Source organism: Dipodomys spectabilis, unplaced genomic scaffold (genome assembly GCF_019054845.1).
Source record: "Dipodomys spectabilis isolate Male_0828 unplaced genomic scaffold, ASM1905484v1 ptg000004l, whole genome shotgun sequence".
Lineage (NCBI taxonomy): Eukaryota > Metazoa > Chordata > Mammalia > Rodentia > Heteromyidae > Dipodomys > Dipodomys spectabilis.
In genome coordinates this window covers 9,745,339-9,772,691 of record NW_024870681.1, presented here as the reverse complement: position 1 = coordinate 9,772,691, position 27,353 = coordinate 9,745,339, and the positions used below count along the sequence as shown (strand labels likewise).

Below are 27,353 nucleotides of genomic sequence, written 5' to 3'. Positions count from 1 at the left end.
CCATTCCCCCGCCAGGAGAGGAACAGGGCCAAAGCCCGGGTCACTTTACACTGGCCGGGGCGCCCAGCAGATGGCGCTGTCTCAGTAGCCACCAGCTTGGCTGTCGGGTCCCCGGGGCTCACCGCCTCGGCCGAAAAGCTTCCCAGCCCTCCCTCCCTCCCTCCTCTCCCCCCTCCCCACGGAGCCCGGGCCCACGTGACCTCCAGGCGGCCAATGGGCGAGCGGAGAGGGCGAGCTGGTCCCTGTGGCCGCCATTAAAGCGAAGGGAAAACCCGTGAATTCGGATTAAAGGGGGAAAAACACCGCCCGCTGGGCCCACAAAATGGGGGAGACTACGGCGTCCAGGCGGTGAGGCCGCCCGAGAGCAGACGTTCGGCAGGCTTGGCCCAGGGACGACAGGGACACACGGCCGGAGGATGGACTGAATCCGCAGACGCCGCCGCCGCCGCTGAGGAGACTCGGCTTAAGGACATCGCCGCCGCCGGCCGGGCCGGGGGCCTGCGCTGCGCTCCCGGCTCTCGCCCTTCCCGCCCCTCTGCGGCGGCCGCCTCGCCCGGGAGAAGCCTCCGGAGCTGGGGTTCCGTCCCACCTCGGACTCGATTTTTGGCTGTTTATTGCGTGATCTGTTATTTTTTGTTGTGGAAGGGGGGCGCACATCCCCTCCGTCCCCCCGAGAGGGACGAGCGTCCGCCCGCCCGCCCGCCGCCGGTCCGTCCGTGCGTCCGTCCGTCCGCGGGCTCCGCAGTCCGGCTCGCCCGGCGAGCGCGGCGCGGGGCGGCGCGGGCCTCCCGCCTCCGGCCCTCGGCCCCGGGCGGCTGGGAGCCGGCAGGCCGGCCGGGCGGCGCGGGCTGCCCGCGGCGGCGGCGGCGGCGGCGGCGGCGGCGGCGGGGGGGTGCGTGGGGAGGGCGGGCGGCCCGGCGGCCTCCTCTTCCAGCGCCCCCCCAACCACCACCCCCCCGCCCTCCCCGGTGTCTGTGTTTCTCTCGCTGGTCGGAGGCGGCGGTAATGGCGGATGGTGGGTTGTGGCGCCGGCGGCGGCTGCTGTGAGGGACGATGAGTTCCTCCTTCGTGCAGAACGGGGCCAGCCTGGAAGATTGTCACTGTAACCTCTTCTGCCTGGTGAGTGCCGGGGCGGCGGGCGGGGGCGGGGGAGCGGCCGCGGGGGGCGCCCGGGGGCCGTGGGGGGGGAGGGGGCCGGGTCGGATCCCGATGCCCGATCCGGCCTAGGCCCGGCCTCGTCGGCCTGGTCGAGGAGACAGCGCCCGCCCGCCGCCCGCCGCCCGCCGCGCTGCTGGAGGACGCTGGCCTTTTTTTTTTTTCTCCCCCCCCCCCCCCCCCTCCTCCTTGGCTTGTTTTGGACTTTTTTTTTTTTTTTTTTTCCATCCGAGTCTTGTCCTCAACTTGGGCTCCTGATCGGGCCAGACACGAACATGTCCCTCCGTGTGGGCTTTTTTTTTTTTTTTTGCCCTTGCCTTTTTTTTTTCTTTCTTTTTTTTTTTTTGCTGAACTCTCGCTTTCCTCCGTATTAAACCCGGAGCCCTTCTTCACACTATGATCGCCACCACGCCACTGGCTTTCTGCCTTTTCCTTGCTCATTTGGTTTCTTCTAAGAACCAAGACCTCCACCCTCCTCCCTACCTCCCCCCCCCCCCCCAAAAAAAAACAAACTTAAGACATTACAAACCCAATTAGTTGGACTTTTATTTTATTTTATTTTTTCCTGTACGAATCCAATTAATACAGGGTTAGTTTTCCTGCGTGGCTCTGTGGCAAACTTCAGATCTTCGAGTAAAAAAAAAACAAACAATCGGTAGATGCCGTGACATTTATTTTCTTTTTCAACTTTTGGAAACACTTTGCCATTTGGTCAATTTCTAGCCATCTTGCTTTTATTAGAACATTATGTTTTTGTGAATGTGGAGGGAGTTAGTGGAGGAGGTGCTGTGGTTTTGCACTAAATGTTCTATATTTGTCTGTTTTGCTTTCTTTTTTTAGACTATTTTGAGCAGGCTGCTCCTTGTTTTATTGAAATGAAAGGTCTGGGGAAGCTGGATGTAGGAGGGACGATTGTGTAGGTTGGCCCAGGTCCGGTATCATCCAACTGCTCAGACTTTTGTGGAAAGTACCAACTGTTGCAAATTTCGCATCCTCTATAGGACAATAGCGTAGCTTTATCAATGACTCAAAGTTTTGTGTGACTTTCTTTTTCATTTTACCCTGTACTATGAGAAATATTGAGTATATGAGATGTAAGTGAATTAAGTGGGCGGAGCACAAGTAGTTGGCAAGTGTAAACTGCCAGTCATGTTTCAGCAGTTTCATTTCTGGCACCGTATGCTTTCCATCTTTAAATTAGAGTTTTATTGAATTCCCTTTGTTGAATTTCTTTCATGACACCAAAGGGAGATCTTAGGTTGGTTTTCTTGACAATATCCATTCATCAGCCTCTTAAGATGTAATAAGACATACAGAAATTTTAACATTTCTGTCTTCTCCAGCTCAGTCTTTGGGATCAGGTTCTTTAATGACAGACTACCACAAATCTGACAGTTCCTTGGAAACAGCTACTTGATTTTTCCTAAAGGAGTGTGTGGAGTTTTTGTTTTTTAAGGGATTTTTGTTTCAGGAGTTGTTTAGATATCTTTTCATTAGAACAGACTTGGAATGATGGGTCTTTAAGAATTTTCAGTTTGGTTCGCCAGAGTACAATGTAACTGAACAGTTAGAATAGAATTTAGGACAGTGAGGAAGTATTAGAGTGCATGTGCATATTTAACATCATTTCTATTCAGTTCAAATTATGTTTGTTGATATGCTATTCAGTGACATGTTGGTATTTTGGCTGTTACTGTTAAATTTTTTGGTTGAATTATCAGAATTGTTTTTAGTTTTTGTTGTTTTTTTCATCAATCTATTTTTAGTGACATAAGCACCCATTGAAAGATGATAATGTCTTAATGAAATCAGGGAATTTATAATGAGTACTTTTGACTTTGACTATGCAATAATAAAAACCATGTTTTCTTTCCTTCAGGCTGACTTGACCGGAATTAAATGGAAACGATATGTATGGCAAGGCCCAACCTCGGCTCCTATTCTGTTTCCGGTGACAGAAGAAGACCCCATTTTAAGCAGTTTTAGTCGCTGCCTTAAGGCAGATGTACTAGGTGTTTGGCGGCGAGATCAAAGACCTGGAAGAAGAGAATTGTGGATATTTTGGTGGGGTGAAGACCCCAATTTTGCTGACCTTATTCACCATGACTTATCAGGTGAAAGCAATTTAACATTTCTAACTATTGATTTGAATTACAGAGTAAGGTAGGTGTGTGTGTGTGTGTGTGGGTGTGTGTGTGTGTGCACACGCACACACGCTCAATGAAGTTAGACAATAATACTGCCCTACATGTTTATTTCACCATGATTATTTTATTTTACTTAAATTATCTTTTGTGTTATGGGAGACTTTATAAGCCTGGGATTACTTTCTCCCTCTATCATTTGACCTCCTTTCTTAACTTTTCATAAACGTTTGGGCCCAAGGAAAGCATGTTATGTTAACCTAAGAAAAATGGAATATGAGATCATTATGTTTCTAACATAGTTATATAATATCTCTGCTGTCTTTTTGCATGAATGTACAGGCATAGGATTATCTAGAAATTAAGCTTTCTAGGTGTATTTTTTAAAGTAGTTTTTATTGTTTCTTATTTTTTAATTAGCATACATTTGTAACATAAGTGGGTTTCATTGTGACATTTCCATATTTGCAAGTAGTTCATTTTGAACAAATTGTTACTGTTTTTTGATTGTTATTTTAGTTACACCTGAAGATATATGTTGATTTAATTTTTTTTTTTTTTGGGTCCAGTCGTGGGGCCTGAATTCTGGGCCTGGGTGCTGCCCCTCAGCTCTTCAGCTCAAGGCTAGCGCTCTACCACTTGAGCCACAGCGCCACTTTCGGCTTTTTTCTTTTTACTTATGTGGTGCTGAGGAATCAAACCCAGGGCCTCATGCATGCAAGGCAAGCGCTCTACCACTGAGCCACCTTCCCAGCCCTATTTAATTTTTTTTTATATTTGGAAGATTTTTAGATCCTGTCCAGTCAAAGATTATTTTAACATGAGGCAAGTGCTGTCTCAACTTCTAGAGGAAAAAAGGTCATTAGTCCAAAGGTTACACAGAAATAATTTTACTGTGAACAAGTGAATATGATTACTTTCTTCTCAGTCTCTTTTAGTACCAAATGCCCTCCATATAATTACTGAAGCTGTGTTTAGTTTAGATTGTTAAGACTCCCTGTTAAATGAATCTTTGATTATGGAATGTAAATGGTTAGTTGTGTGCTACAAGGAATGAAATACTTCAAGTTAGTTTGATTTTAATTCTTCACAGTTAACTTTAGGGTTCTGAGATTTTTTTTTTTGTCAGTCATGGGGCTTGAACTCTGGGCCTAGGCGCTGCCCCTCAGCTCTTCGGCTCAAGGCTAGCACTCTACCACTTGAGCCACAGCACCACTTCTGGCTTTTTTCTTTTTGCTTATGTGGTGCTGAGGAATTGAACCCAGGGCCTCATGCATGCAAGGCAAGCTCTCTACCACTGAGCCACCTTCCCAGCCCCTGAGATAAATTTTTTAAAAGCATTCTTACATGAAATTGAGTTCTCTTGAGGCTTCTGTTGCTGTCCGACCTACAGGATCTGTTTTAATTTTGGATGAAATATAATCCAAGTGTCGGTGTCTTGAACTAGTACTCACAAAGACCAACATTTGTGTGGAAATGTATGTGTTTCACATTTAATGAATGTTTTTGCCTTTTAATAAACATAATTTTTAGTGTTATTTTTAAGACAAGTTGCAGCCTTCCTAAGAAGATGACTGTTGGAATGCCTAGTCTTTAGTTCTAACTATGTAATGTAGTGCTAAATAGGTACAGTGATGTTTTATATATTTGTATTGTACATGGATATGACGCATATATATATATATATATATATATATACACACATATATGTGTCAAGATATAAAATTCTTTAGTAGGTTTAGTAAGATAAGGCTTTTTACTTGTAAGATCAAAAGCTAAGGCTACCAGCTTCTTTTCCTGTTCATTGGCTTGGATATGCGTGAGTTACTTTAGTCTTTAATTGATTATAAAAATTACCTCACTAAAATGTTTGGCGTCTTTGTCTTTTGTAGTGCTGAGAATTGAACCCAGTGCCATATGTATGTTGGGCAAGTACTCTGTCACTGAGCTATACCTATCCACTGTTTGTTTTCATCTTGATAGACTACAAATGACTGGTAGATTATGATTTTTAGTGAAGCAATTGTTAAAATTAGTGCTCCTAAGGATGTAGCTCAATGGTAGAGATTTTGCCTGGAATGATCAAGCCTAGGTTTGGTACCTAATACTACACTGAACAAACAAGTATAATGCCGACTTGATACTTGGCAGAGCATCTGAATGAACCTTTTTTTTTTTTTAACTGTATTTTTTTTGTCTTTTCTTTTTTGGTACTGGGGATCGAACCCAGGACGTTGCACTTGCTAGGCAAGCGCTTTGCCACTAAGCTACATCTCAGCCCTGAACCTTTTTTTTTTAATGGAGGGAATGAAATATGTTTTGTAGATCGAAGATAATTTTATATATGTAGTATTCAGACTTAACATAGTAGGACTAACATTCTTAAAGGTGAACATGTAGGTATGGTTTCTTTTCTAGATTTCCTGTTATCAGATATTTTTTCTTGATCAAAACTGAGTTACAGTTTACAACTTCTTTTCTACATTAGTCTTTAGCATAATTTTCAAAAATGGCAGTACTTGCACTTTAATGTAGATATTGTTCATGGAATTTGATAAAACTAATTTTGTGGAATTAATTTAGGTTTATTAATCACATTTTGATGAGTGTTATTGAATAGTAAACTTTAAAATTTTTCATCAAAGTAGAACTGATTAAAATAGATAAAATTAAGAGTAACATTTGATCATATTTACTGTTCCAAGGTTAGTCTTAAACTGTTTCACTTTAGAGTCAGTGGTATTTATATAGTATTTTAGCCTTTTTTAAGTCTGTCATTTACTGTGGAATGTTGTTACTTAAATCAGACATATCTCAAAGAATAATAAGGTCTTTTCAGATGGAGTATATTTGTCTTGCTCTTTTCTTTGCTCCAGGGACACCGTCTGCCTCCCTTTTGGGGTAATTAGTCCTCCTCTGTCTCTCTAGCTAACCCCTTTTTCATTTCTTTCCATCTGTGGCACTCTATTCCCTTCTTTTAAGCTCCCCTGAGAAGAGAGCAGCTGGACAGTAGGGGTGGCATCAGCTGCGGGAGGCAATCCTGAGTTCCAAGTAGAGGTGTAGCATTCAGGAAAGGGGAACTGAAGAACCCAGGTGGTAACTAAAAAGCCAGTTAATTTAGCTGAACCTGATCTTCATAGTCAGTGTCCTGTTTGGTTTAGCACCTACCACATCTTGTTACTGAAATGCTTGTGTGATTTTGGTGATAGTATTGCCCTCTCTTTTTTGGTAGGGGGAGAAAAAAAGGCACTCCTTTTTGGGGAAATTAGAGTTTTCAGGTTTTTTTGTTTTTTGTTGTTGTTGTTGTTGGTCGTGGGGCTTAAACTCTGGGCCTGGGTGCTGTCCCTCAGCTCTTCAGCTCAAGGCGAGCACTACCACTTGAGCCACTGTGCCACTTCCAGGTTTCTGAGTGGTTAATTGGAGATAAGAGTCTCACAGACTTTTCTGTCCAGGCTGGGTAGCTAGGATTACAGGCGTGAGCCACTGGCACTTGGCTAAAATATTCAGTTTTTCTATCAAAATGTTCAATAACAAAAGTACAGAATAGCTTAACTTTTCATCTTTGCATTTTTAAAATAACATTTTTATTTTAGGATGGTTTTAGATTTATAAATTGTAAGGTTGGTGTGGATAACTGCATAACTATCGCTTAGTTTTCTTTCCCTCTCTCCCTCCTGTTGGTACTGGGGCTTCAACTAAGGGCCAATGAGTGCTCTGGCTCTTAGTTTTTTCATTCAGGACTAGCATTCTACCACTTGAACCACACCTCTATAGAGTACTAAGTGATGACTTCATTTGCTGAATTTCTTCTTTGTCATATTCTTTTTGGGCAAAAAAGTGTTCTGGTTCAGGGGCTTTTTCCACTCAAGGCCACTTTAGCCAAACCTCCACTTCTTAAACTTTAAGTTTAGGAAATGAATGATTCTGCCAACTTAAGGCAATCAGTAATAACTTGCTAAATGAATAGATTATGAATGGGAAATGGCTGTTGAAGACAAACACTGATCTATACATCTTTATTTTTTCAGGAAATACATCGTATTTCCTACCATGCTAATTTTTGAGCCTTGAGCTTAGCATATTTTAATGGTTTAACAAAATTATAGAAGATTCCTTTTTAAAAAATCAGCTGGTCACCATGGAGATATTTAAAGATAACAGATTTGAGAAAAATGCTAAATACTAGGTATATCAGTTTTTCTGGGTTTGATCTGTATTGTTTTTTCATTGATAAGAATATTTTTCTGATGATTTATCTTATTATCTTTTAGCATCTTTCCTCAGGGAGAAAAATGTCTAAATTTAGTATTTGAACATTTGGATACAGTCTACAAATACTTTGTAAAGTTTTTTAAGTAACATTCGTGATTAAGAGTTTGTTAATAGCAACAGAAAAATTACAAAAATAGAATTTTTCTGAAGATATACATAAAAGGGGAGAAAAACATTTAAGTTCCATATACAGATTTTTTTTCCCCCTCATTAGGCTATGGTTAAAAGGGCTAGGTTAAAAACTTGTCATGTGTTCCCCACTTTTTTTTTTGTCAGAATGGGGCTTGCACTCTGTGTCTGGTGCTGTCCCCGAGCTCTTAGCTCAAGGCGAGCGCTCTACCACTTGAGCTACAACTCCACTTCCAGTTTTCTGGTGATTAATTCTAGATAAGAGTCTCATGGATCTTTCCTGCCTGGGCTAGCTTTGAACTGCCATCCTCAGATCTCAGCCTTCTGAGTAGCTAGGATTGCAGGCATGAGCCACCGGTGGCCAGCTATATTCCCTACTTCCTTCCCTCCATATTATAATGCTGGTGTTGAGATACAAAGACCTCTTAATTAGCATATGGGCTGTGTATTTCTATGTATGTCTTAGGTTAGGTTCTACTTTTTCACATTTAATCTCAAGTACAAAATCTAGAAAGTATTTTTATTATGGTTATTGCATCAAAATATTAGAAGTTGGGTTCTGTTTCTAAGTGACACTGCCCTCCCTCCAAACAAAACAAAACAAAAATTTTAAGACTTAATTGGGCATTAGTAGATCCCTATTTCCCTCTCTTTCCTTTTTGTGGCAATCCTGTGGCTTGAACTCAGGATCTGGGAACTGTCCCTAAGCTTTTGTGCTCAAGGTTAGCACTCTGCTACTTGAGCCACAGCTCTACTTCCAGCTTTTTTTTTTGTTTGTTTTATTGGAGATAGATATTACAGACTTTTTTGCCCACACTGTCTTTGCATCTTGATCCTTATATCTGAGCCTTCTGAGTAACTAATACAATGAGCCACGGGGTGGGGGTAGAGGGGGTGTACACGTGTGTATGCACTTTAACTCAGTTTGAGTGCTGTCTCTTAGCTTTTTGGGCTCAGGGCTGGCATTCTACCCTTGAGCCACAAAACTGGCTTTTTGGTGGTTAATTGGAGATAAGTCTCCCAAACTTTCCTGCCTGGGCTGGCTTCAAGTTATAATCCTTAGGTCTCAGCTTCCTGAATAGTTAGCATTGTAGGCATCAGACCCTAGCACCTGGCTAGGACTGTTTAGCAATGAAAAATGTATTGATTGCTTAGTCACCTGCATATAGATGAAGTTGTACTTGAGAGATTCTTTTGGCATTAGAAAACCCCAACAGGTGGGCTATACTTCTTTGTTTTAGATAAAACTCTTAGTGTTTGTGGAGTTGTGAGCAAGACCCTCCCTATAAGCATTCAGTTCCCATGGGTTTCTGCAGATAAAAATTTAAGAGCAAGGATGGAGAAATCTTTGAAAATTAAATGTGATTATTATTATTTTTTTTTTTTTGTCGGTTGTGGGGCTTGAACTCTGGGCCTAGGTGTTGTCCCTGAGCTTTTCAGCTCAAGCCAAACAGGCTTATCATTTGAGTCATAGCACCACTTTAGTTTTCTGGTTGTTAACTGGAGTCTCACAGACTTTCCTGTTGGCTTTTAATCTTGTCTGCCGGCTTTGACCGTGATCCTCAGATCTCAGCCTCCTAGTAGCTAGGATTACAGGCGTGAGCCACCAGCACCTGGCTATTGTGATTACTTTTTAAACCATGTTTTGTGTCTTAAATCATTAAGCTATGGACTTAAGTAGAGATTTTTTTTTTTTTTGAGTCCAGTCGTGGGGCCTGAACTCTGGGCCTGGGCGCTGTCCCTCAGCTCTTCAGCTCAAGGGTAGTGCTCTACCACTTGAGCCACAGCGCCACTTCTGGCTTTTTTCTTTTTGCTTATGTGGTACTGAGGAATCGAACCCAGGGCCTCAGGCATGCAAGGCAAGCGCTCTACCACTGAGCCCCTTCCCAGCCCTAGAGATTTTTTTTAAGTAAAATAAAATGCTCATAATTTTATGTGAAAATATAGCCTTCTGCTATTGTAAAGATTTAATGTTGAAGCAATTCACAATGTTGTGGTGTGGTTTTGTTTTTCACATTAGCATATATTAGTTGTACAAAGGGGATTTCATTGTGACATTTCCAAGAATATATGCAATGTATTGTGATGAGCCTCACCTTCTATCACTCTCACCTGTTCTTCCCCTTCTAAAACAGTTTCAACAGTCTTCATTGTTCGGTTTTTATATACACAAAAAAACTCCTTGAACCGTATTCATCCTCATTAAATGGTCTTTAATGAACCATAACTTTTTATTTAAACCCTTAAACTCTGTTTTGGGAAAGAAGGCAAATTCATTCTTAAGTTTTAAGTGAAGTCAGATGCTGGTGGCTCATACCTGTAATCCTAGCTACTGATGAGGCTGGCTTTGAGCCTCAATCCTCAGACCTCAGCCTGGGCAGAAAACTCCCGAGACTTTTTATCTCCAATTAACCAGCAAAACTAGAAGTGAAGCTGTGGCTCCAGTGGTAGGGTACCAGCCTTGAGTGAAAAAGATGAAAAAACAGTACCTGGCCCTGGTTAAAGTCCTAGTTATCAGCACATGGGCATGCGTGCGCACGCGCGTGCACACACAGGTCTAATATATATATTTTAAATAAAGTCACTGTGCCAGTTCCCTGTTCTCCTACAGTAATATTTTCTTTAATAAAATTAAACCTGCAAACATTTAGGCTTTAAGTGGAAGGAAATAAGTATGTATAATGTGATTGAATGTAAGAAAGCTTTTCTATTTAATATTATATTAAAAATCATTTGATTCCAGCTCATATATTGTCATTTTCTAAAGTTTATCTCATAAAAAAAACTTTTTTGAAAAACTTGACTTTGAAAGACTTGATAGTCATTTAGGAAACACTTAAAAGTACAAAATAACATCAACATTAACCTTTATAGTGGCGTAGAGTTTATAATACAGTTAAAGTCCACTGTCATTATGCTTTTTAGTTAATGTTTATTCTGCTTGTTTGGTGTATGAGTTCTGAATATAAACCATGTGTCATTCTTAAGCCATGTTGCCTCTTATTCAGAAGCATATAAGGTATCAATTTTCTTTTATTTTTTGGTCCGGTCATGGGGCCTGAACTCTGGGCCTGGTCACTGTCTCTCAGCTCTTCAGTTCAAGGCTAGCGCTCTACCACTTGGGCCACAATGCCACTTCCGGCTTTTTCTTTTTGCTTATGTGGTGCTGAGGAATCGAACCCAGGGCCTCATGCATGCAAGGCAAGCGCTCTACCACTGAGCCACCTTCCCAGCCCTAAGATACCAATTTTCTATGGCTGTAGAATATACATTTTTTAAAATGAGATAGGCTTTGTTGCTTATTTTTAATTTGATGAACTGAGTGCTGGTGGCTTAAACCTGTTACCCTCGCTACTCAGGAGGCTGAGATAATAGGGTAAGGGTTCAAAGCCAACCTGAGCAGGAAGTTCTGTGAGACTCTTATCTACAGTTGTCTACCAAAATCTGTAAGTGTTGCTGTGGCTCAAAGGGTAGAACACTACTCTTGAGCGAAAAACCTCAGGGATAGTGCCCAGGTCTTGAGTTCAAGCCCTAGGACGAACACACACATACCCCCTGCCCCTCCCCCCACACAGTATGAGTCAAAAATAATGAAGATAGCCCATATTTAGAAAGTATTTATAAAGATAAAAGTGCTATTGGAAGATTTTTAGTTATACTTGAACTAAGCAATTTAAAAAATAACATTTTAAATGCCGAACTAGTGTCTCATTTGTAGTTGGATTTGTTGGCCACTTTTATACAGACATGAAATAGAGTGAAAATATTTTTCTGAATTACATGAATAGACAGCTTAAAGTGAATTTTTTAAAATAAGTCAACTAAGAGCAATCATTACATTTATTGGCAAAATTGACACTATCGTGAAGACAGTTAGGCCTCCTTATAACAGAAAGGCCATTTAGAATTTTAGTCATTAAATTTCTTCCCCAAGTAGAAGATCATATACTGAATAATAAGGGAATCTTGGTTGAAATCAGACCTAGAATGGATGATAATGAGTTGCTTGTTAGGCTTTGTGCCAACAACTTCCTTTTCATCATTTGGTTTTATAGTTTAGTCATGAATAAAAATGCTGATAGACATGCAGTGTTTTGATTTTAATTATTAACTAGGAATTTTTTTTAACAGATTGAATGATTGGAGAAATTAGGACAAAGTAACAGAAACTGGCATTTTTAGTATACTGTATTTAATATTTTCTATGTTGTATAAATAGGTATCCTTTTTATTAATAACCAAGTCATTGTCTTTGTGATACCATGGATTGCTTGCTTTATTTATTGGCAGTAGTGGGGTTTGAACTCAGAGCATTATACTTGCTGGGAAGGCCCTCTATCACTTGAGCCCCATCCCTTCATGGTTATATTTTATATTGTGAAAAAATAATTTATAAGCAATTTATAAATAATTTATAATAACCTACAGAGCACTTGCCTTTTGCTTCTTGTGGAGTAACTTTGAAACTTGATACTTAGATGTCTTGATGAATTTAAGTGATTGTATCTTAACATCCTGATGTAAAGAGGAGGCTTATGAAAATAATTATTAAACTGTAACATCTCTTACTGGGCTCTGAGTAGATATTGTACCACTTCTTTATTTTTTGCTTCCTTCATTTCTCTGTTAGAAGAGGAAGATGGAGTGTGGGAGAATGGACTTTCCTATGAATGCCGAACTCTGCTTTTCAAAGCAGTTCACAATCTGTTGGAAAGGTGTTTAATGAACCGGAACTTTGTGCGGATTGGCAAGTGGTTTGTAAAGCCTTATGAAAAAGACGAAAAACCTATAAATAAAAGGTAAGATATCTTACTTGATATTTCTTTACATTGTTAATTTTTTATAGAGAATTTGGAATAAAACAAGCGAATGGCTTATAGACATATTCTAGAGGTTAATTTTAGCAAATACTTTAATTTTTTTTTACCATGTTACTCTCCCTTTTACACATTTTAGGACATTTTTTGTATGAGCTGGGGTGTGACTCAAATGATTTTGCCTAGCAAAATCAAAGCCCTGAGTTCAAAGCCCAATACCTTTTGTGTGTGTGTGTGTGTGTGTGTGTGTGTGTGTATTTTTAAAATAATTTTCTTTTTAAATTTAATTTATTTATTATTTCTTTTTGTCAGTTGTGGGGTCTAAACTCTGGGCCCTGGCACTCAGCTCTTCAGCTCAAGTCTAGCGCTCTACCACTTGAGCCACAACACCACTTCCTATTTTTTGTCTTCTGCTAATGTGGTGCTGAGGAATCGAACCCAGGGCCTCAAGCATGCAAGGCAAGCACTCTACCACTGAGTCACCTTCCCAGCCCCTAAAATAATTTCCTTGTAGGAAGAAATTGTGTTTTCAGACAGCGGACTACATTTTTTCAGGGATATAGAGAACATGTAAGAGAATAACTACTCATGAAGTATCCATTCTTAGTAGTAGTGAAAATTTGTTCATGTATTCTGTCCAAATTAAAATATTAACACCTATTAATGGTAGTGATCTGTGGTTATGATTCAGGTTATGTTAACCCTTCTCATTCCCCAATCTTTCAATTTGCTTCAATTAAAATAATTTAAAATTGTGTTCTATATAAACTGTGTTTGCTTTTGGAGTGTTTATAGTTTTCTTGAACTTTGAATTAGGGAGATTTACGACATTGTAAACTTTTAGTACAAAAGTTGCAGGTGGAGGCATGGAAGGTTAAAACAGTCCTTTTTCTTATGCAAGTAAAAGTTCAGGCTACTATTTTTCTCTGGTTTGAATAATACAAACAATTTGTGAGAAGATTTAGGCTTTGAAATGAACCATTGGCAAATACAGCAGGGTGTGGGAGAAGAGAATATAAAAGGGAAATGTTTTTCCTGAATGATGTGAGAGGATATAGAATAAACATGTGGTTGAAGTTGTAATCTTTGTTTAGATACCACCTTTCATGTCATAGATGGACATCATTTTTTTTTATGTTTACCTAGTTTTCTTTTTTTAAGCCTTTTTTTTAAGTTTTGATAGTCTGGATGGATAAGCAAGCCTGGAAAAATAAAAGTTTTTTAATTTTTTTCTCTGAAAACTAACAATTTTCTTATTATCAAAGTAATTATAGAAGTTAGCGCATTCTGTTTGCAGATGTTAGGAAACCTAACTACTGATTTAAAATGGAATTGATTGTTTTCAATAGCAAAGAGTCTAGATGTAGGAAATTTGGTACTGGTGTATCTGTTTGATAATCAGTAAGGACTCTAGGTAAAACTCTAGAGAACTTTTGAGTTTTCTGCTCTGTGACCTTTAGTTTTCTGCTGTTCCTCTCAGTATCATCACGCGTAGGTAGAAATGTCTCTGATTGGCCTTAACGGAGAGATTGGAAGGATGGGGTAACTCATTGACTTGAAGGAAGGTGAAGATCCAGACTCAGAAATAATGGAGTCCAGAGCAGCTGAGGGGAGCTGAGCAGTGCATACAAGCGAATGATTTCTTTCCTTTTTTTTTTTGTTGGTCATGGGTCTTGAACTCTGGGTCTGGGCACTGTCCCTCAGCTCTTCAGCTCAAGATGAGTGCTCTGCCACTTGAGCCACAGTGCCACTAATGGTTTTCTGGTTGTTAATTGGAGATAAGTGTCTCACAGACTTTTCTGTCTGAGCTGGCTTTGAAGCACAATCCTCAGATCTCAGCCTCCTGAGTAGCTAGGATTGTAGGCATGAGCTACCAGTGCCCAGCGGATGAACTTGCATGGTCTTACTCTGTCGTGCTTAGGACCTTTGCCTACTATATCCATGCTGTATCTGCTGCCTGCTTGATATTTCCTTAGTGGTCCTCTTGGTTAACTAATCAGTTGTGCTATTCAGATAATTCTTATTTTACTTAACAATGCCCCCAGTGTACATGAGTAGTGATTTTGTCAAGAAGCCATATAGTGCTTCCTTTAAGTGAAATTATAGAAGTGCAGTAAGGTACATTGAGGGACCAATTTTATTTTTTTAATAAAAATTTACTATTATAAAGGTGATGTACAGGGGTGATAAGTCAGGTAAAGAGTACATTTCTTGGGGCTGGGAAGGTGGCTCAGTGGTAGAGTGCTTGCCTCGCATACATGAGGCCCTGGGTTCAATTCCTCAGCACCACATAAGCAGAAAAAGCGGGAAGTGGTGCTGTGGCTCAAGCAGTAGAGCGCTAGTTAGCCTTGAGCTGAAGAGCTCAGGGACAACACCCAGGCCTAGAGTTTAGGCCCCGCAACTGACAAAAAAAAAAAAAAAAAGTACATTTCTTTTAGGAAAACAACTCTTCCCTTGTGCTCTCCCAGTTTTTTCCTCCCATCTCCACCCACAAGTTGTATAGTTAATTTTCAACATAGTGTCTAGTGAGTCCCACTGCTGCATTTGTTCACGCTTTGTCCTTTCATTTCTGTGCCTCCCCTTATACTCCCAAAAACACATAAATGAACTGATAGAACAAAGAGAAAACAAAAACAAAAAACTCTTGTTTTCATTTCCTGGAGTTCATTTTGATAAATATTATTTTGTATGATCAGATGCACATAGGCATTGTACCTTTCTGTTCCTCTCCTGAGTATCCTCCTTTGGTCTCATGGTGTATGAATACCTAGAGATCTATATCATTTATTATGTCCCAGTATTTTAGCTCTAGCTTTTGCATATGAGAGAAAACATAACACCATTTGTCTCTCTGAGCTTGGATTACCTCACTTAACATAATTTGCTCTAATTCCACCCACTCACATCTGTAATCCTCCCTACTCAGGAGGCTGAGATCTGAGGATCACAGTTCAAAGCCAGCCCAGGCAGGAAAGTCCGTGAAACTCTTCTCTCCAGTAAACCACCAGAAAACTGAAAGTGGCACTGTGGCTCAAGTGGTAGAGTGCTAGCCTTGAGCTGAAGAGCTGAGGGACAGCACCCAGGCCCAGAATTCAAGTCCCATGACCAACAGAAAAAAAAAAGAATTTGTTCAAGTTCCATCCATTTTCCTGCACATGACATAATATTTCCAGAGAGATCAATTTTAAATAACTTACTATTGTATGTTAATATAATTCTAGTTTATTACAGCTGCTTCTCCTCTTACAATAGGGTTATTTTCTGATATACATGTAGTCAAAATACTTAAGTCAAAAATGCACTATTTATAGGCTAGAGGTATAGCTCAGCGGTAGAGTGTCTAAGTATGTAGTAGGCCCTGGGTTCAATTCCTGGGACTAGGGAGAAAAAAGTGTACTTAACATACATCTACTGCATATCATGGTTTTTCTTAAAAGTGCTTAGAACATCATAGCAGAATTAAGTAGTTGCATCAGAAACAAATGGTTTGCAAGGCCAAAACTATTTAACCTGAAATATATATATCATCTTTGATTTACTGAATCTTGATCTGTGTACCTATTGACAATTTATTCCTGAACTGAATATCATAAGTAAAATCTTTCCTTCCTACCTTTAAGGACTTTATATAATAATCTGTTACTTTCTTTTTGTTGTTCATTAATAGACATCTTTTGCAGTAGTCATCTGAGAGTTCCCTTTATCTTCCTATCCATGTTGGACTCCTAGTTTCCTAGTTTTCATTCATTATTATTTTTTGTTGTTGTTTTCTGTTTTGATGCTGCTCATCTGCATAGTTGCATGAGGAGAGATTGCATGGGAACTAATACTTGAGTGATCCTTAATGTCTGTATTGTCCTCTCTCCTACTTTTATAGTTGATACTTTTCTTTTCTTTTTTTTTTTTTTTCCAGAGCTGAGGACCGAACTCAGGGTCTTGCACTCGCCAGGCAGGCGCTCTTTTGCTGAGCTAAACCCCCAGCCTAGTTGATACTTTTCATGCCTATAGAATCTAGGTCTAGCAATTACTTTATCTAAGATGAGGGCAGTAAAATGCTGACTGAAAGTTCTGTGTATATGAGAAGTTTATGAAGTTGCAAGCTTTTCTAGGGTGAATTGTTAAGGGAACTTGGCAGTTTTTACTTGCTACTGTGTATTTCTTGCCTCAACAGCCATAAGTTAGTTTTCGTAGGAGAGTATTTTAACATCTTGACTAAGATAATTTGGGCTCACAAAATTTAGAGAGATTATTGGGAACAGGGGCTTCCAGAGGCCACTTAAATAATGTTTAGATTTCCCCCCCCCCTTTAAATATATCACATCAGCTCTGTCTAATAAGTATATGTCTGAGTTGTGAGTTCCTGTATTTGAACTCAAAGAAGGTGAAGAGAGTCTGCCTGTAAGATTTTAAAGTGCATGCAGGAATCCAACTTACTTTTTGAACTTGGATTCCTTTTGTTTTCATATATGTATACTTGCCTTCAGAGATATACCAATGATTTCAACTTTTGAGTCTTTCTAGGGTTCTTTGGTTTTGTTCATTTTGCATCATAGCTCATCTCTTTACCTATTAAGTCAGCTAAAGTTTTTGCCTTTGCTTGATACTTGCTCACATTTCATTGGCTGGCTGTTGTCTGTTGTAACTTCTATCCTACTCTTCATGTACCTCTCCTGTCCTTTCCTATGAATATGGAGGTTTTGAGTTGGTAGAGGTATGTGAATATGTTCATTCAGTCATGCAAGGTACCAGAAACTGCACATACCTTTATTTTTCATTATGAAAAACTGTCTTAATGAGCTGGAAATTACTTTTTTTTTTTTTTTTTTTGGTCGGTTGTGGGGCTTGAACTCTGGGCTTGGGCACTGTCCCTGCACTCTTCAGCTCAAGGTGAACACTCTAATGCTTGAGCCACAGCTCCACTTGCTATTTTCTAGTGGTTTATTAGAGATAAGAGGTTCTTGGGCTTTCCTGCCTGGTCTGGCTTTGAATGTGATCCTCAGATCTCAGACTCCTGAGTAGCTAGAATTACAGGTGTGAGCCACCGGCGCTCAGCTTTGCTAATTACTTTTAGTTGGAAAATTTTGTAAACCACAAATTCTACTTCTTATTCAACTTTTTATCAAGCACTAGTGTTTTTCTGTTGGCTGACCCATTTAGGTGGAGGCTAACAAAATATTTATTTATTTAACTTGTTTTCTAATTATTTGTGACAGAGTCTCTCTAGGTAACCCAAGCTTGCCTCAAATCAAGATTTGTCTCAGCCTTCTGAATGACGGAATTACAGGAGCTACTATTGCATGCCTGGCTCAAATTATGTCTTATTAGCCAAGCATTACTACAGATATTGTATACTATTTTGAAGTGTAGGTGAGGTATAAAATTGAATTTATTCAGGGAAGATTTTTCTTCCCCCTCCCTCTCCCTCTCCTTTCTCTTCCTCTTCCTCTCCCTTCCCTTCCCCTTCCTCTCTTTCTCTTTTCTTCCTTTTCCTTCCTTCCTTTCTCCCTACCCTCTCTTCTTCCCTCCCTCCCTCTTTCTCTCCCTTTCTCTTTCTCTCTTTTTCTTTCAATAGAGCTTTAACTCAGGGCCTCAAGGTTTGTTTGCTCAAGGCTGTGTGTGTTGCTCTACCACTTACCTTCCCAGGCCCTGCTCCTTTTTTTAATTTTAAAGCTGAGTAGATGTATTTCACCAGTAAAACTATGTTTCTCTTTGCTACTGGCTTTTACATTATGTCTTGGTCTCAAAAACCTAAATAAACAACTTAATGCTACAGGCCTGGTTCAATAGTAGAACACTTGCCTAGCAAGCACAAGGTTCTTATTTTAAATTCCAATATTGCCAAAAAATAATACAAAAAAATTACTCTGCTGGGTGCCAGTGGCTTAGATCTGTAACTCTATAAGCATTGTAGTTCAAGGTTGGGCAGAAAAGTTTGCAAGATTGTTTCAAAAGTAATCAAGGAACTGGAGATGTAGCTCAAGTGGTAGAGTACCAGCTGTAAGCAAAAAAGCAGAGGAAGAGTTCTAGGCCTTGAGTTCAGGCCCTGATACCAGCACACACGAAATCAAATTTAGCTGAGTGGAGGTATGGCTCAAGTGGTAGAGTATTTGGTCTAGTAAGTATGAGAACTTGAGTTCAAACCTGAGTACCACATGAAAAAATGGAAAGAAAGAAAAATTACCATGAATGCCACAGAAATATAAATTAAACACTTGTTCCTGAAGTTGTTGAAGTATGGAAATCACCTGAAGAACTTCAAAATATCACTTTAGATACAGGCTAAGAACTGTGCCTGTGACCTAGGCTTAGGAATTTGGAAAAATTTAACTGTAAGACAAGTTTGGAAAATATGGAATTCATCGATTAAAAGTAATCTGGGAATTAAGATGACTAGGAATTTTATTGTGATAAAATGTAGCAAACATAAAATTTACATTTTCAGCTGGGTACTAGTAGCTCATGCCTATAATACTAGGGACTTGGAAGGCTGAGATTGGGGTGGGGGGGGTTGCTTACAGGCCAGCACAGGAAAGAAAAGTCTCAAGAGACTCCACAGTTATCTAAGTATGTACCTGGGCAAGAAACCATATCCTATCTCAAAATTAACTAGCCACTAGCTGAGCACCAGTGGCTGGCTTACACCTGTAGTCCTAATTGTTTGAGAGATTGACCTTAGTATATACTTGGGACATCCTTTCAACCAGTAGCTCAATGTTTTGGTTTGGATATCTTAGGCACATCATCTCTGCTAAGACAGGAAGCCTAAAATAGGCAGACTGAGGTCCAGGCATGTACTTGGCAGGAAGCAACATCCTATCTCAAAAATAACCAGTGCAGAAAGGGCTAGAGGTTTGTTGTAGTGCCTGCCTAGAAAGAGCAAAGCCCTGAGTTCAAATCCAGTCCTACCAAAAGTACTGATTTTGGGGGGGGGGGGGGGGAGGGTACGGTCGTGGAGCCTGAACTCTAGGCCTGTCCCTAAGTTCTTCAGCTCCAGGCTAGCGCTCTACCACTTGAACCACAGCGCTACTTCCAGCTTTTTTCTCTTTGTTTATGTGGTGCTGAGGAATCGAACTCAGGGCCTCATGCATGCAAGGCAAGTGCTCGCTCTACCACTGAGCCACCTTCCCAGCCCAGCACTGATTTTTTTAAAAAAATAATTTTTATTATTTTTCAGTGTATAACATTGTCGTTAAGTACATTCACATTGTTATGCATCCAAACTACTATCAATCTTCAGAACAATAACTTTTATTTCCCCCCTCGTTCCCTGTAAACTCTTTCTAAGCAAATAATTTATTTTAGTATTACAGGTTTAAAGGAAGTGGATTTATACAATAATTTGGCCTTTTCTGTCTGATTTATTTCACATGGCTTATCTTCAAGATTCATTCATTTGTAGCAGGTGACAGGATTTCTTTTAAATTCTAAAACTGAATAGTATTCTATAACATGTATATACCAATTTACTTTATCATTAATTTGGTAGTAGACATTTGGGTTGTTTCCACCTTTTGGCTGTTGCATATATAAAGGAGTTTTAATTTCTGCCCATCCTGACCAATACTTGTTTGCTAGGCTATTTTTTTAAATATATATATTTATCTATTTATTGCCAATCATGGGGCTTGACCTCAGGGCCTGGGCGCTGTCCCTGAGCTTTTTCATTCAAGGCTAGCACTCTACCACTTTGAGTCAGTACTACTTCAAGTTTTCTGGTGGTTAATGGAGATCAGAGTCTCTTCATGGACTTTTCTGCTTAGGCTCATCTCTAACCATGATCCTTATATCTCCACCTCCTGAGTAGCTATGATTATTGCTGTGAGCCACTGGTGCCTGGATTGTTTTAATTTTTTCCCATGCCTTGTCCCTGAGCCTTTGTTCTGAAGACTAGTGCTCTACCTTTTCAGCTATAGCTCTACTTCTGGCTTTTTTGGTAGCTAATTGGAAATAAGACTCTTAAACATTTTCCTGCTGGGCTGGTTTTGAACTAGGATCCTCAGTTCTCAACCTCCTGAATAGTATTACAGCGTGAGCCACTGGTATCCGGCTGTTTTATTTATTTAACATAAACCATCTTTGTGGATATGAAGTAGTATTTTAATTGTGTTTTTCACTTACATTTCCCCATTGATTAGGGATATTGAGCATAATTTTTTTCTTGGCTACTTGTATATTATTAGGAAAATTTGAAGAATCTCTTGACAGATGGGGAGGGCAGGCCCTGCAGCTTTCCAGTAGTGCTGCAGGGAGGTAGGGGCAGGTCACTTCAGGGGTGCGCTCCTTGGGGGCTGGCAGTTGGGGGACAAGGCCCAGATTGGGGGGAAGGACCTTGCCCATCTGAAGAACCAGAGTCCTTGGTGATGTAGGATCACTCCAGTTCCCTCCTTTTGGGTTCCTCCCACAAGTCTCCCTTTGGTTCTTCTCACTCCTGTTTGTGTCTCTATTGGTGGAATAGTAGTAGTTCCCCTTTGCTAGTTCTTCAACAGCTCCCTTTCCCCTCTCTTTAATTTGAAACAACAATCAGTAAAAATCTCTTGCAAATGGGAAAAATTCATTTAGAAATTATTCTTAATATTTATATGCTCTATATCTTTGCTTTAATTGTAGATTTGTGTCAGACAAAAGGCCATTTAAAAGCACAAGGTTTATTGCATCACATAGTATTTACTTTAGATATTTCATTGAAAAATATCAGTGTATGAGTGTTTAAAATAATGTAAATTAATCCCTAATCTTAATGTTTCATGGTTACCAAGAATCATACAGTGTTCTGAGATAGGTTCCCACTGTATAATCCAGCCTGGCCTGCAATGTTTGATCTCAACAAAGAATTAGAATCACCTTTTCTTTTTTCTTCCTTCCTTCCTTCCTTCCTTCCTTCCTTCCTTCCTTCCTTCCTTCCTTCCTTCCTTCCTTCCTTCCTTCCTTCCTTTCCTTTCTTTCCTTTCTTTCCTTCCTTCTTTCTTTCTTTCTTTTCGGAGGGGGGGGGGTCCAGTCATGGGGCCTGAACTCTGGGCCTGGGCGCTGTCCTGCAGCTCTTCAGCTCAAGGCTAGCGCTCTACCACTTGAGCCACAGCGCCACTTCCGGCTTTTTTCTTTTTGCTTATGTGGTGCTGAGGAATTGAACCCAGGGCCTCATTCATGCAAGGCAAGCGCTCTACCACTAAGCCACCTTCCCAACCCCTCTTTCTTTCTTTCTCTCTTTCTCTCTTTCTGTCTTTCAAATTTTCTGTGCTAGAGAATCAAACTCAGCTATACTTTACCACTCTGCAGCCAGAGTTATACTTTTTGTTTTTAATTTTTTTTTTGAGAGTCTTGGCTTATACTCCCTACTGCTTGAGTTTACAGGCACGTGCCACCTTGCTTAACTTTAGAGTCACATTCCTAATTAGGACTTTTTCCTGAGGCATTATTATAATGGTCACCTTTTTGTTTTTTTGTCAGTCATGGGGCTTGAACTTGGCTTGGGTGCTGTCCCTCAGCTCTTTAGCTCAAGGCTAGCACTCTTACCACTTGAGCCACAGTGTCTCTTCCAGTTTTCTGAGTTGTTTATTGGAGATAAGAGTCCTGCCCTGGGTGGCTTTGAACTGCAATCCTTAGAACGTTTTTTTTGTTTTGTTTTTTTGTTGGTTATGGGGCTTGAACTCTGGGCCCAAGCGCTGTCCCTCAGCTCTTCAGCTCAAGGCGAGTGCTCTACCACTTGAGCTACAGCGCCACTTCCTGAACTGCAATCCTTAGATCTCAGCCTCCTGTGTAGCTAGGATTACAGGCATGAGCCACCGGCTAATGGCCACATTATTGGGAAATACTTTTATTTTCAGCTTCTGTAGGATCTAGGCTATTTTGTCTAAATGTTTGCAAGTCCACAGTTTTCTGAATTAATCCTTTTCTTTTAATACTTTATTAACTATGTCTAGTAATAATTAATTTGCATTTTGACCTGATCTGTTCCAAGAATGTAAATTTATCAGTATGATATTTTCTCCCTTCCATATTATTTCAAGCAGCTTTACAAAATATCTCTTTATTATGTAACTTGTGCCACCATTTTTCTAGCTTCACACAGTGGTTTCTTTACTACTTTTCTACTGTTCTGTGTTTCTTGTCATCTACTATCTGGTATCAAAGCTGCATTGATTTTAGATTTTGTTATGATGGCACCTCACTTTTAGCACTAATTTCTATATAAGTAATTATGCAACCAAACCATACCAAAATTTAATGGTTTAAAAATAACAGCTGGGTGCTGGTGGCTCACCCCTGTAATCCTAGCTACTTAGGAAGCTGAGATCTGAGGACCACGCTTCAAAGCCAGCCTGGTCAAGGAAGTCCGTGAGACTCTTAAATCATTTAACCACCAGAAAACTGGAAGTGGCGCTGTAGCTCAAGTGGTAGAGCACTATCCTTGAGCTGAAGAGCTCAAGGACAGTGTCCAGGCCCAGAGTTCAAGCCCCCATGACCAACTGCGCCCCCCCCACCCCCACTCCAAAAAAAAGAAATATAACAGTTGTAGTCTGGAGATGTAGCTCAGTGGTAGTGTGCTTGTCTGGCATACACAAATCCCTATGTTTGATCTCCAGCACCACAAAGGGAAAAATATGTATTCTCACTGATGTTTCTGCATGTCACATTGGGGTTTGGGTCTTAGCCAATCTAGGCCATGCTTTAAGCTTCAAATTGGATAGAGAGCGCTCTTCCGTATGTTTCTCATCCTCTAGACCAGGAAACCAGCCAGGGCATGTTTTTATACTGATAGAGAAAACACTTGAGGAGAAGCTGAGTTGCATAAGCACATTTTAAACATTTCCTTGGCTAAAGCAAGTCAAGAGTTTATAGAAGTCAGGTTTAGAGAAGTGTGTTTGCCTTCTAATTGATATGACTTTACAGATCTAACAGTTTAGTTTGAGAAGGCTGATCAAAACATAGCACAAAGCTACTGTAATCAAAACTACAGTACTGGTATAAAACAGACCAATGGAACGAAATAGAGAGCCTAGAAATAAACTGCTGCATATAGGGTCAAGTGTTCTGTGACACAAGGTCCAAAATACTCAAAGATTAGTTTCCTTGACAAATGGTGTTGGGATAGTCAGGTGTTAGGATAGTCAAGTGAAAAAGAATGAAGTTGACTGCTTACCATGTATGAATAAAAACTAATTGAAAATTATTAAGATTTAAAAGTATTATACATACAGCTATAAATCTCCTAGAAGAAAATAGCAAAATATTTAATGACATTGTACTTTTTCTTGGATGTAAGCACAGGCAGCAAAACAAAAAATAGACAAATGGGATATCAATCTTTAAAACTTTCATTCATCAAAATATATAATAAAGTGAAAAAAGCAGTTCACACAATGAGATATTCTACTAATAGAAGTAAACCAAAAAGACAGATACTGTATAATTCCACTTGAGATACATAAAGTAGTTAAATTTATAGAAATAGAAAGCAGGTGTTGAGAATATGGAGAAAAGCTTAAGTTATTGTTTAAAGTATATAGAATTCTGAATTTTTAGATGAAATGTTATAGTTGATAACAATGAATATGCTTAACAGTATACTTATAAATGGTTATGGTGGTAAATTTTGTGTTTTTATGTTATTCTGAACTATACACCAGCCAGACTTTTTAATCATTTATCTTTTTTTTTAATGATTGAATTCAGGGCCTTGCACTAGCTAAGGCAGGAGCTCTACCATTTGAGTCACATCCCCAGCCCATTTTGCTTTTGTTATTGCTCAGATAAGGCTTTTTTCTTGCCCAGATGATCTGGACCACAAGCTTCCTATTTATGTCTTTCATAGCTGGGTTGACAGGTATTTGCTATGACACTCATCTTTTTATTGGATGAGGTAGGAGTCTCATGAAATTTTGCCCAGGTTGGTCTTGAATTGCCATTCTGATCTCAACTTCCTGAGTCGCTAGGATTACAGATAAGAATCAGCACACCTGACTTTTTTTTTTTTTTAAAGGCAATGAGGTGGAAAATTGGGAATAACTGTTTTACACAGATGACTCAAAGTTTCAGTTTCTCTTAAGGAATTGATAATTTGGCAAGGAGCTAAAAGAACTTTGTGAGAGAAGTTGGCACAAGGGTGTGACAAAGGGAATTCTTTGTCAATTAAGTATCTCTGTTTAGAGAGTTTGGCAAGGATCAAATTCTAAAGGTCTAATAACTGCTATGCTAAGATATTTTTGGGTTTAGTCTGGAAGGCATTGAGGAATTACATGAGTTTTGAGCTTTCCAGCTATGTGATCACAATTTTTAGAAAAATCACTGACAGCAGTTCAAAGCAAGGAGATAACTCACTTATAGCACATACCTACAGTGGTAGCACAGGTGAATGAGGTAGAAGAACCTCAAATTATGGGCTGCATAGTAAGATGGTGAATAAAAACAAAAGACAGGGCTGGGAAGGTGGCTCAGTGGTAGAGTGCTTGCCTTGCATGCATGAGGCCCTGGTTCGATTCCTCAGCATGACATAAGCCAAAAAAAAAGCCGGAAGTGGCGCTGTGGCTCAAGTGGCAGAGCTCTGGCCTTGAGCTGAAGAGCTGAGGGACAGCACCCAGACCTAGAGTTCAAGTTACATGATCGACAAAAAAAAAAAAAAAAGACTAGTAAGAGATGAAGTAGAAGTAGTAAGTGATTTGCTTCTTGCTCTCACTTGATTTTTTTCACTCAAGGCTGGTGCTCTACTTTGGTGGTTAATTGGTGGTTAGTTGGAGATAAGTGTCTCACAGACATTTCTGCTTGGACTAGTTTTGAACTGTGATCCTTAGACCTCAACATCTAAAGAAGCTGGGATTTCAGGCTTGAACCACCAGCGCTCAGCTCCAACACAGGAACTGTTTTTGTTTGTTTTTTAATTGGTTTGTAGATGCACTTAATTTTGGTTATAGCACTTACTGTAACTGGAATATGACAATTTTATGCCTAACATAGTACTGTGTGCTTAGTCCAAAATATTTGTTGAATACATAACTTTTTTTGGGGGGGAGGAGGTCCGGTCACGGGGCCTGAACTCTGGGCCTGGGTGCTGTCCCTCAGCTCTTCAGCTCAAGGCTAGAGCTCTACCTCTTGAGCCAGAGCGCCACTTCCAGCTTTTTTTTTGGCTTATGTCATGCTGAGGAATCGAACCCAGGGCCTCATGCATGCAAGGCAAGTGCTCTACCACTGATAAACTCTTATTTTTTACTTAAGTGATTTAGTATACATTGTAGTGCATATAAATTTGAATATATAACGTTTTTAGTACAACTTTTTTAATATGCCTTTCTGTTTTTGAGTGTTTAGATTTTGGTTTGTATTCAGCATGTTGTTTGTTTTGCAATACAAGGATCATACCATTATTGGGAAATACTAGATAGCGGTACTACTGGATAGAAATAATAAAATTGAGTTTATTACTTTTTTCCTGGTGGCACTTTGATTTAAATTCATTAAGTACAGAAGTGTTTGAATTGCATTAAATTAAATGATTGATTGAATATAGCCCAATTTCACTAATTGTTATTTTTGAAAAATAATGAAGAAAGTATATTTCTTATAGAGAAGGAAAATAGATAAAATAAAAATTATGACCACTATTGCTATTTTAAACTTAAATTTAAAAAGAAATTTTGGCAATGCTAGGTATTGAATCCAGGGCTTGTTTTTGTGGGGTTTTTTGTTTTTATTTATTTTTTTGTACACATGCTATGTAAGCACTCTGCCATTGAGTTAAATTCCAAGACTCCAATCTAAAGTTTTTTTTATAGATAAAAAACTTTTTTCTCTAAAAAATTGAGATCAGCAGGGCACTGGTGGTTCATGCCTATAATCCTAGCTACTCAAGAGGCTGAAATCTGAGGATGGTACTTCAAAGCCAGCCTGTGAGACTCTTATCTCCAATAAACCACTCGGAAAACTAGAAATGGCGCTGTGGCTCAAGTGGTAGAGCTCTAGCCTTGAGCTGAAGAGCTGAGGGACAGCACCTAGGCCCAGAGTTCAAGCCACATGACTGACCGACCCCCCCCCCCCCAAAAAAAAAAATTGAGATCATACTATTGTTACTTCCCCCCTTACAAAGGCTATTTTTGTGGTTAAAAATTGTATATGTGTGTGTACTAACTTGTTTAACTTGTTCATTTGTTTTGCAACTCCTTACTATAAACAGTGCTGTGAAGAGCATTCTTTTGGGCAAATCTTTATTCATAGCCATGATTTTCTTTTTTCTTCAGATGAATTTCTAGGCTAAAGAAAGTAAGCATTTTGGTGTATAAACTTCTTAATAAAGAAAATCAAGATAACTTATTTTTGCTAATCATCACTAAAATGTAACTTTTTCTTCTTTATTAGTGAACACTTGTCCTGCTCTTTCACCTTTTTCTTGCATGGAGACAGTAATGTTTGTACCAGTGTGGAAATTAATCAACATCAACCTGTATACCTTCTCAGTGAAGAGCATATCACCCTTGCTCAACAGTCTAATAGCCCATTTCAAGGTAGATAATTTCATTATCCATTATCTAGGTATTTGATCGCTTATTGTTGTTTCAAGAAGAACCTTATCAAGTTGGTAATTTTATATTACCCATTAGAATATTATGTCACAAATAAGTTTGTAGAAGAGTTATTAATTTAAGGATCCTTGAACATGACTGCTTACATTTTAATCTTTTCTGTGTTCTGCTAGGTAGCTTATTGCCAATATTTTCTGTTTTAATATTTTTAGAGTTATCTTGTATATCAGAACATATAAACCATGTGTAAGATTGTAACACAGGAGACCAAATATCATTTTATACCATGAAATTAGTTGAACTATAAAGAATATGGTTTAGATTTCTGG

At 39.5% G+C, this 27,353-nt stretch overlaps 1 protein-coding gene across 2 annotated transcripts in view; it reads left to right on the top strand.

Moving 5' to 3' along the window:
• The first annotated feature begins 952 nt into the window (after nt 1–952).
• Nucleotides 953–27,353, top strand: part of Med13 (mediator complex subunit 13) — a 100,191-nt gene continuing 73,790 nt past the window's right edge. For both annotated transcript variants that reach the window (XM_042693612.1, XM_042693608.1), the window contains exons 1-4: nt 953–1,119; nt 3,035–3,269; nt 12,331–12,499; nt 26,861–27,006. In XM_042693612.1, the coding sequence (XP_042549546.1) occupies nt 1,054–1,119; nt 3,035–3,269; nt 12,331–12,499; nt 26,861–27,006 (616 nt within the window). In that variant the 5' untranslated portion in view covers nt 953–1,053. The remainder of the gene's footprint in view (nt 1,120–3,034; nt 3,270–12,330; nt 12,500–26,860; nt 27,007–27,353) is intronic.